At 39.4% G+C, this 11454-nt stretch overlaps 1 protein-coding gene across 3 annotated transcripts in view; it reads right to left on the minus strand.

The window, feature by feature from the left end:
* Nucleotides 1–10448, minus strand: part of NNT (nicotinamide nucleotide transhydrogenase) — a 46104-nt gene extending 35656 nt beyond the window's left edge. The window contains exons 1-5 of one of the 3 annotated variants that reach the window (XM_065739927.1): nt 10424–10448; nt 9502–9696; nt 2974–3203; nt 936–1153; nt 472–559 (exon numbers count right to left, since the gene is read on the minus strand). In XM_065739927.1, coding sequence (XP_065595999.1) covers nt 472–559; nt 936–1153; nt 2974–3203; nt 9502–9649 — 684 coding nt within the window. In that variant the 5' untranslated portion in view covers nt 9650–9696; nt 10424–10448. Of the gene's footprint in view, nt 1–471; nt 560–935; nt 1154–2973; nt 3204–7043; nt 7090–9501; nt 9720–10423 lie in introns of those variants that run through there. The other 2 variants (XM_065739926.1, XM_065739928.1) reach the window with 2 other exon arrangements.
* Between the last annotated feature and the right edge of the window lie 1006 nt (nt 10449–11454).

An 11454-nucleotide genomic window follows, 5' to 3' on the forward strand; every position in this document is an offset into this window, starting at 1 on the left:
TTATTCATTCGTGGCTAATAATTCATGTAACCAGATACATATTTACCCCTCACCCCTCCCCATCTTTCTTTTTAACCTTTTAATTTCATGTCTTTTCATCCCACAATTTACCTGCAATTCTGACAAAACTGGAATTCAAGCAAACAGCACATAACAAAAACCCAACATCTGATTTCTCCTAACTGCTTCCTTGCCTTTCCCAATCTGTTAAAAAAACCAAATCTGTGTACATCTAGTCTGAAGTTTAAAACTAAGCAAACAAATAAAATCTGAATTATTTTATCTTTTCCCCGCAAAAAAAAAAAGAAAAAAATACTACAATCAGTCAACAAAAACATATATGGAAATAGTAACACAGGTTTCTGAAGTTTCTACAGTTAGTCTGAAAGCAGGAACAAAGCCTTTCACAGTTTTCAGTAGTTAACCGTGTTAGAAACTTGCTTATTCTTCTGGTACAGCATCTGCACATACCTTAGCTGGAGGAACTTTACCAGCAGCTGTGATCTGACCCGTGAAAAACCGACCAAAGTGATTTGCTGCCAGTACAACAGCTTTGTAACTGTTGAGGAAGGAAGAACAAACTTCAGTACTTTCTCAAGCTAAGTACAATTCAATTCACAACAGCTATTAGAAGGACATACACTTGTCTACAGCATGCACAGAATGAAAAAGTTTACAACTTTGCAGAAAACTCACTTAAGCAAACAAGCACACATTCAGAAAAAAAGATAATCTAACTCTTTGGATATACATGGCTTAGGGCAACGTGCTTAACCTTGCTATTTCTTTCATCTCATCTGCTTTTATAGCCGTCCTGGAATGGGTGACTGGATACCAAGTTAACATCAGTAGAGTTACCTGAAAATACACATCGTTCTGTAATTATGTCTTTATTAACAACTATAACAACAACAATAACAAGTTAAGTTTCATACCCAGCAATGTTTGCCATGGAGCTAAGTGCATCATATCCCTGAGCAATGGTGACCCGTGGAACTTGATCCATAGCCAATACAGTAGTTTTTTTCTCTGCAAGTTTTTTCAGGAGGTCTGGATTTTGTGCTGGGTAGATAAAACTGATCAGGGTAGGTGCTGTCTTAAAAAGGTCTGCCTCATGTACACCTAAGGTTGGATTGTGCATAGGAGCCCTCACCTGAAGAAAGAAAGAAGTTTCCAAATTACCCAGTGAAAATAAATCAGTGCACAATTCACTTTCTTTCTCCTAGCCTGCAGTTTGTTCATTCCTATCCACAGTGTACACAAGAAAGGAGTATATCAAATGCTGTTTACACAACTAATCTGAATAACTGCACTTATTAGGTGCAGTATATTTAGTGAGAACATGAGAATTGAATGAAATTTAACAAAGCAATTCCAGATATGAGTCGAGACTGGGAGAACGCCTCATTGAGAAAAGTGCTGAAGAGAAGGACTGAGGGTCCTGATGGACTAAAAGCTGGACGTGAGCCAGCAATGAGCTCTTGCAGCCCAGAAGGCCAACTGTATCCAGGCCTGCATCAAGAGGGCTGGGTAGCAGGGAGAGCAAAGTGATTGTCCCTATCTGCTCTGTCCTTGTGAGGCCCCATCTGGAGTACTGCATCCAAGTCTAGGGTCTTCGGTACAGGAAAGATGCAGCACACTTGCAGGGGATCTAGAGGACGGCCAGAAAGATTATCAGAGGGTTGGAGCATCTCTCCTACAAAGAAAGGCTGACAGAGTCTAGCTTGGAGAAGCCTCAAGGGAGAGCTCACTGCAGCCTTCCAGCACTTTGGGGAGCATGAGGGGAACATGCATGAGGGGAACTTATTTTTCACACAGTCTGATAGTAATAAGACAAGGAAGTATGGCTTTAAACTAAAAGAAGGAATATTTAGGTTAGATGTTAGGAAGAAATTTTTTAGTCAGACACTGATGAGGTGATAGAATTGGTTGCCCAGAGGCATTCAAGGCCAGGTTGGCTGAGGCCCTGGGCAGATTAAGGGGGGGGGGGGGGGGGGGCAGCCCTGCCCATGGAGAGGGGGTGTGAACTAGATGACCTTTAAGGTCCACCAACACCAACCTAAGCCATTCTACGACTTATTAGAATTACCTCCAGGCAAATGGGTGACAGAGCAATAATAGTCAGCACACAATTTCAAAAAGATCTCATTGCTTCTAACCAGCAATTACACACAGCTGTTAAAAAAAACAGCCATTTTCAAACAAAATGACTAAATTTAGGCTTAAATTAAGCTCAACAGGCTGCGAATCACTCACATATTTTATACTGCATTATCACATACCGGGAATTTAAAGAATGAAATCCAGCAGATAATCACCTTGATCTATTTTTGTTTAGTTTACCACTTTTCTTTATAAACAAACCTACTTTAAAGAATTATTCACAAACTCTTAGAAACATCTTATTCGTTCCTGACAGTACAACTTCAAATGAAGCTTTAAAGGAAGCCTAAAAATGATCTGTTTTTCCCCTCAGGACTCTGCAAAACCTAACACATCTCATACAGCTTTATTTTCAACAATATTCCTTGACACTCTAGTTATAAATACTTCTAAAACACACAATTTCTGAGTGATTGTTGGATGTCTGATTAAGAAAACTTAGACACCTGCATGTCCAAAACTCTAAGCAACCCTCTTCGAAGAGTAACTTGCAGTTGTATGCTGCTAATCTCAGAGTAAAAGTATTTTGGAGCATGGATCTTGCCTGATTAGTCTTGAACTAGTAACCTTTTTCTGTAAAACATAAATGCCCCAAGCTAAAAACAAGTTTTTCAATGCTGAAGTTGGCCAGTTTAGTATTGTAACCATACAAGCGAGTTACAGAGGTCAAATAAAACTAGAACTTAGAATTAAAAAAAAAAAAAAGTATTTGAAAGAGCTTATGTACTGAGCTTTCAGAAGGCCATCAGAAAAATTTGAACGACAAGTTTCACAAAAAGAATGCAAGAAATACATAAACAAAGCACTTACTTTTACAATCACATCAGAAGCCAAGACTTCCTTGGTCCCCTGAATTTTTGCTCCAACTTCTCTGTAATGGTCATCAGAAAATTTGGAGGCTTCTCCAGCACCAGACTCCACCACAACATTGAAGCCCTGCTTAATCAAGGCTTGAACTCCAGCCGGTGATAGAGCCACTCTCTTCTCATTCTCGAATATCTCCTTGGGCACACCTACAGTCAGCTGTTTATAAGGGATTCCTTCAAGAATGGATAGGATAAGATAGTATTAGTTGCATTGAAGATGAATGAATTAATATTAATGGCACTCTTCAGTGTTGTACAGAGACATGCAGATGCACCACATTTAACTCATAGATTCATAGATACATTAGGTTGGAAAGGACCTACAACATCATCTAGTCCAACCATCCATCAGACTCCTCAGGAATGGCAAAAAATAATTATTGTTTTCTAGAAGCGCAATTTACATTTCCTCAAATTACACCAACTTTCTAGACATCCTTGTTATTTCAGGTACCAGTAAGTACAATCCACCAGTGCTAACAGTTTACTGTGGTTCAGAACCATCAGACATCGTACAATTCTACAATTACAGAACATAGGGTATCCTGATGATAACTCACCCTAACGGAGCTAAGACAAATTTAAAACCTCTGTAGTCACTTTAACTTAGCTGTGAAGAAAGAAACAAATGAGTTTCAGCAGCTGAAATGCCTTTTAATTGAACTTTTTTTAAACATATACCAAAACCAGATTTCAGTTGTGTTAGGTCATTATTAACAAATGTGACATACATAGCACAAAAGATCACTGAAAGACACAGTTATACTGATGTACAACTCCAAAAGTTGCTACAGAAGATTAAAAACGTGAATTTAGCAGTAGCTGAAGAACCACGAAATAACAGCCTACTGGTTTGCTGAATTGCAGGTCTCTTCAATGTTATCTCTTTGTTTAATGCTCTTTCAATTTTTCTAAATAAGAACAGAAAACTGCAGAAGCCTCCATTTATTGATTTTAGCTTAAGGTTTCAAATTGCAAACATCTAACTTTGCTCATGAACAATTTGTACTCTTCCTCTTGACAGTTAGACTATTCTGATCCCATCAGTGGTTTAAATACATTATAAATACAGTCTTAGGCAGGATAATCAGATATCGCATTGCCACATGCTTTTGTTACTCTAAATAGCATGCACCCAGGACCTATTAAGTAACAGCTTTCACCAACAGCTCTGCAGAATTTAAATCTATATTCTGAGATTTATACAAAAAAGGCCTACAGCCAATACATATCAATACATATCAGTTTTAGAAACCTAAGCAGGCACTCCTGTTAAAAGTCAAACAAGCATACAAGAAGACTCAAATTACAAATATGCTTTTAAATTGGCCACCAATACTCTGCACTTTGTCATATAAACAGTACCAGACTAGTAAGTAACATGTTGCACATTTTATTAAGGCCTGCTCTTTGTTTTGTTTTTTTTGTTGTTGTTGTTTGGGTTTTTTTTTGTTTGAGGTTGAAACAAGCAATACAAAAACCAAAACTACTTCATACGTTGAGAACCTTGAAGAAATTAATTAATTAGATGTTTCTGATTCTAAACCTACAAGTAGGACTGCAAGGTGCTTCAAGTTTAATCTAAGAATTTCAGTAGTTAAAAATTCTCAAGATAGCAACAATTTATAACACTGAAAATACAGGGTTATCAAAGTAAGTCTAGCAATTCTCTGTATTTCTCATCCATTAGGAAAAAAATTAACAACTGAATACAACCAACAGGACTAACCCCTGAAAGATAACCATACAACAAACTACTTTACTTCCTATTTTTATTTTTTTTACTTTACTTTTCCCTTTAAATTAAATGAATAAAATGGTAAATATTTCAATGACATGAGTTTTGATATTTATTATACTATTTATCTATAGTATGGTGAAGAAAAATTATTTAAATTACAAGGCAAACTGAACTGAAAGAATAAGCTTTAAAGGAACAAAAGTCATAGTAATTGATAACACACATTTTAAGCAAAAGACCCAAAGTGACAGCAATGCTCAGCAAAGACGCCAGCACACACATCCGAACATCATAATGCAACAAGGTGCCACCCAATCTCTGTGTCACTAGCCACCTGAAAGCTACAGTAACCAGTGCTGTCAATCCTACAAATTACTCTGGTCATTTGAAGAGAATTTTTCCCTCATCTTTTCCACAGCATTCGACAATTAAAGCCCAGCTTACGATTTTCACTAAATCGTCTCAATGAAAGCGAGTTCTCATCTTTTAAATGCAGAACTGAAACTGAAACAACTGAAATTTGTTATAACATAGGAAAATCATCATTTCAGAAAATAAATAGGACAGAGGCAAAAAGCTCTTCAAGAGAAACTAAGAAAATATAAACTGCTATCTTCCCTTTCTCCTTTCTTAAGTTTCAGTGAACAAATACATATGGAGGAAGAAATAAACCACAGCATACAGAGAGCAGAAGGACGATTGTAAATTTAAAGGCACACAGACATTTAATGAAAGCTTATACACTTCTAAAAAAATGTGTGTATGTACTTCTTAGCTAAGGCTATGGTTGAATGAAAACTAGTAATTACATCCTCTTTTTGTTCACTTGTTTTTGTGCAGAATAGCAGAGCAGAAGAGAAAAAGGCTCGGAAGGATGGGACACGCATATTATGTGCCAAATTGTTTCATCATTTCCTTCCTTCACATTAGGATGTGTTGCATCCAATAAAGACAGGTAAAGATTTTTCACAGCAAAAACTTTTGAACCCTCTACACTAAGCAGATCACAGACCATCACTGAAGGCTGTAGCTTCCTCCAATGGTTTCAGAGATAAACATTCAATAAGCTTCATTCTTCTATCTCATTTTCTTCTCTGTCTCACTACTAAAATATCTAGCAACCAGAACCCATGTGAAAAGTGAACCAAACAGATGTCAGTTCATCTTATCTAGAGAAGGAATGGGACACTTTCCAAAGAGATTCCTCTGATCTACTACATCATTGAAAACCAAAAAGGAACAGATGTCTACAACTGCAAAGCAAAGATCTGTGGTTAGAACTTCAGGTGAGGATAAGACAAATAATATATTTGAAGGAACCTAAACTAGCAATAAAGAACACAGATTTGGCTTGTTGAATTCCGTCGTTTCATTTAGTTTCAAAAGGCTGAAATCTGGAATTATAAACTTAGGACCTTGATTTGGTTTTCATCTCAAGAAAGTACATGTTACCTCTCTGTCAGGGGCTTAAAGCTGAACAAGCTAAGCTTCCAAGTTTCTAATCTTTTTAAGATAATCTTTTTAAGAACCACTTATGTTTTAGTAACTTACTGCTTTATGACTTCTGTAGCATTTTTTAAAAACTATGGAGTTACACATTCCTTGACCAATTTTTGAGTCCCATGAAAATTATGGAAGTGTTAATTGAGTAAGAGAAGCATAGTACTTTTCCTCATACAAAGAATCTATACAAAAAGGATTTTGTCAATTTCAAAGGTAGAACCATTAACTTTCACTGGCCTTAGAATCTTAGTATCCTACATATGTAATAGAATTTTAAAAAATTAACAAGAATACTAATTTTAAGTAAGTCATTTTAATTACTATGTTTTCTCACCCCCTCAATATAATCTCCATTGAGTAAAGAGGAGAGGTGCAAAGCATAGATTCAAACAGTGGGTGAATAAAATATACATGTCCAAGCTTCAGAAGGCAAACAATTAAAAAGAATTGTAAAATAATCTTCTCCACTTAGATTCCATATCCAAATTGAGTGTTCAAAGAAGATCCTAAATTAAGACTGCCAAGGAAGTTCAGAATATTTTATGAAGAAAGATAAAAAAAAAAATACATTTAATTTTTTTTTTTTTTTAATCTTCATAACCTGATTTCAGGAAGTAGCATGAGGAAAACAGGATCAACAAATACCAGTAACTGACCCAAAGGAAAGAGAAAGGAGAAATGTGATACATTTTCTGGGATAGAAAAACAGTACGTGAAACCTGCCTAATTGTTAAGTTACTCCCCCATCAGCTTTAAACAAACCATCTCACCTGTTCTGAAGATGAGGACAAATTCCGAAGAACAGCAATATGATGTAGGCAAAAAAAAAAAAAAAAAGAACGATACAGAAGATTAAACAAACACTTGAGCCCTGTTCTTACACAAGTATCCAGATTTAAAAAAAGTCAGGAGAACGTATATGGCTTATGAATAATGTGCAGCTTAGCTATAGAATTAACAATGAACTGTTGTGAGTTAAAAAGATCTATAAGATTTAGAGAAAATAGAAAATTTTAAGAACGAAACATCAAAATAAAAAGGACAATCCCAAGATAGACAGGGTGAAAATCAGAAATTTGTGGACAAACCAATCTGGAAGTATAAGAAATCTCAGAGCCAATTACTCCATAAGCACCTATTACCAGAGCTTGGAAAAGTTCTGCATCTGTTTCTGATGCATTTGATGCTGGCAACTGGTTGACATAGGCTACTGGAATACTTGCTTACTCCTGCATTAAAATTCCTATGTTTCCAAAAAAGAAAGAAAATAGTAGCAAAGTAAATAACAATAAGAAACACATCCATTCTCCAGATTTACTACTCAACTGACTCCGTACTTCTTCATCCCACAGGCAGCTGTTATTCCTGTATATAAGGACAGGACAAAATGAAAGCTTACCTGAAAGACTGGAATTAATAGCTACAGGCTCAATAAGAATTACAGTAGTACTATTCTATTACAAAAACTTATTCTACTTAATGTTACAGCAATTTTCCCCAAGCGTCAGTTTAAGCAAATGTAATTTCTAAAACTAAGAAAGAAATGTAGTTATTTTATATGCTGTTAAGTTGGTTTTAAAAGCATGTAGAAGTTTACATAGGCTACATTACTGTTGGTCATTTGTCATTCAATTACTGCTTTATCCTTGATTTGTCCTCTACTGAATGAGAAATCTCATGTTACCAAAACGAAACATAAGGAGAATTTAATTATCAACCAGAAGACTTATCAACCCTCATAATCCTTAGCTTTAAACAACTGCACTGAAATATTATAAACAGTACTTAACAGAGGCTTCTACAAGAGGTCAAAAATGACAGCACTGGGAGTTTTTGAGTTACAACATTGAGATTTTTCTATTTTATGAAATCTAGAAAGAAAATATTAGAAAGAAAATCTAGAAAGAAGAGAAAAACACACAAAAAACTGAAGAGATCTTTCAGTTTCATGACAAAACTTTGGCCAAAGCCATGACAAAACAAGAGCTCTTACCTGGGACATTTGAGAAAGAACTTTGAACCTCATTCCCTATGTCCCAGGTTAATACGCTCAACCAAGGGATGATTTACAACGTCAAGATAGACGGACATCTCTCAGATTTAAATACCGAATACAGGGGGAAAAAAAAAGTGGAGCATCACAAATTAATGGGATATAAAAACTTTGACAGACTCGATTCCTATGCTGTCAGTCAGAGGAAAAAAAATTCACCACGCAACTTTAATAAAAACCTATGTAATACTGATTATCTGGAGTTGTCAGAATAAACAAACTTCTCTCAACACACTTATTCAGAAGCCCCAAACGCCAGGCCATTGATTTAAAAGGATCCAAAACACAACACCAAATGTTATAATTATGAGTTCTCTGTTTTTTTTTCTTACAGCCTGTGTTGTCAGACTAGACATATCTCTACTTTCCTATGCCTCCAAAAGATCTGTTAATGTGGTACCTACTGTGCATTCTATGTGCAATCAGCCTAACTCTCCACCTTATCTGGCTCAGACTGAGAAGGTCCCTGGACCAGCACTGAAGCAGGGTCTCTATTTTCTTTCAGAGACACGTGTCCTATGCAGTGGTCAAAAATATAATTAAAGCAGCTTTATATAATCTCCAGTATTTTAGTTCTCAGATTACGCACAGTGTAGGATGGGGAGAGGTGGGGTGGGGAGGGAAAGATTTTCAGGCTCATATCAAAAACTAGAATCAAGGACTACATACCAACAAACCCTATCCATAAAGACACACATCAGAAATTTGTCAGAATATGTCAACATAAAGCAGCTTCCTGAAAAAAAGTCAAGATTTTTTAAAGACATTGTAACTACATCTGCATGATGTCACACTTTCAGATACTCCCCTTGAGAAGCATGTACTTCCCCCTACGTGGACACAAGGAGCTGCACCGCCAAAACCCATGGGGAACCCAGGCTTGTAACAAAGAAATACATTGTTTAAATGCTTCCCCTCAAGCACAGTAAGCACCAGTAGAAGCTGGGACTACCTACCTCTGAAGAGTATTTGGATCCACAGCATTCATAACAAAGAACAACACACTCTGTGTAAAGCCCTGTAAACTAGCATAAAACTACACAGCCAGAAACTGACAAGATTTAAGGGCGTCCTCTTAAAAATTTTTATGTGCTAACATGTCTGAAAGAAAAAAACAATCAAGCTACTTTGAATTTTAAGACAAGAAATAACTCGCAGCAGTCAAAGGGATTTACCTGGCTTCGGAGTGGGCTGAGACCTGAGTACCTGGTGGGTTCTAAACATTCGCAAACACAGCATCTTTGCGGAGTGCACCTTGGGTGGTAGCACACCAAGCACAGGCACAGAGCACCCGCTGACAGCAACGCGCAGAAGGCTCGCCATGTCGACCCGACCTCCAAGCTGAGTCCTTGCCACGTATGGAATCCCTGCTGTGCGCGTGGAAACAAAGCAACAGTTACTGATGACAGGAGACAGAAGGTATGTAAACTCAGCAGCTGAAGCTTGGTTGACTGCCACTCACCCCATAAAGCAGTCATTTTTTTCTACCTTTTCTTTCCAGTTGGAACACAAAATCCACTTTTTCTAAGTGTGGTAACACAGTAAAACAGAGGGGAGGAGGGAGCGAATACAACTACCAAATTAAACAAGGACACGACAGAGCTGACCTTGCAAGCTGACCTACATGTTGGCATGCCACGGCTCAGTACCGCATTCTCTTCAGACCATCGCTCCTAAACAAGGAGCCCCGACTGCCCCCGGAACTCAGACCAAGACTGGCCCCCGCCTGAGCCTCAGGAACCGGGGCTGGGAAGGGCACAGCCAGCGGACCCGGACAGAACCGGGAAGGGCGCTTCGCTCCCAAACCCACCGCCCGCCAGACAGCGAGGCACCATCGAGCCGTCCCGACGCCCGCATCAGAGCTCTCCCGCCGGTATTTACAGCCGGTGGCCCCCGGCTGACCTTGAGCCAGCCGCTCGCTCCCGCTGCGGTCACGGCTCCCGCGCAAGGCGCGCTCCCGAGCAGCCCCGGGCCGCCAGTCACCGCCTTCTCCCCGCTCCTGCCGCCCCCACCCCGCCCGCGCTCCTCGCGGGAACAAAGCGGAGCTCCCGCCGCGGAGCTCCCGGCCCTAGCCCCGCCACACCGCACCGCACCCACCGGCCGTGCCGCCGGCGCCGGCCCCGCCGTGGCACTGACCGACCTTGGAGTAAGGCGGCGTGGCGGGACCGGAGGAGGTGGAGCGGGGGAGGAGCGGAGCGAAGCGGGACGGGACGGGACGGGACGGGGGGACAACCCGGAAGGAGTAGGGGGAGCGCGGGAGTGGGTCACGCCACGGCCCCCGCCTCGCGCGCGGGCATGGGTGTGCGTCACGTGACCGGGCGCGGGCACACGCACACCTCCCTCTGCCCACTCCCGTCCGGCTCTGTGGGGCGCCCGTGTGCGTGCGGGAATCGGCGGCCAGGCTGGTTTGAAACACATTTCTGAGGAAAAAATGCCTTCAGAGTTCATTTTACTGTGCTGCTATGCCCTCTGCCTTGGGCTTTGCTGGGCGCTGCGGCGCGGGTATCCTGGCGATCACTGTAACGTCAGTTATTAGAGCGAGTCCTTCTTTAAACGTAAGAGCGATTGCCCCATCTCTTCCCTTATTAGAAAGAGTCCACAACTATGACCAGAGATCACACATAGACCACAGATCACCAGGACTATAAATAAATAAATAAATAAAATGAAAGCACTGGATATTTTTAATCCGGTTATTTTAGTGGCTAATTTTGGTAAGGGTTTGATAATGCTGCTCACATCTATTTTTGTTAATTGCTTGCACAAGTGAAATCTAATTCTTAGAAAACACATCAAAACTCCCAATACTTGTTCTGGTTTCAGTTGCAGCTTAGATTGATTTATTTGTCAGACTTCACTTTCATCAACAGTTGCATAAGATCAGTTTTCCCATGTACCCAATTAATTCTAAATGTGTCACCTTTATTATCTGGCCAAGTTTGTCACACCAAAAACCAATCTAGTGCATACCTCAGAGAAATAATACATCTTAACTGTGTTTTACATCCCGTAACCTACATTCAAAATAGTTAGATGTAACAATAAACTAAACAAGGACATACCTTCTAAGATTTCACAATGTCAGAAACGTCTGAGATAACTTTTAGGAGACAGGATCTGGTGAAGAA

The sequence above is a fragment of the Cyrtonyx montezumae genome, unplaced genomic scaffold, assembly GCF_038088225.1.
Source record: "Cyrtonyx montezumae isolate F1298 unplaced genomic scaffold, pur_monq_1.0 scaffold_25, whole genome shotgun sequence".
Lineage (NCBI taxonomy): Eukaryota > Metazoa > Chordata > Aves > Galliformes > Odontophoridae > Cyrtonyx > Cyrtonyx montezumae.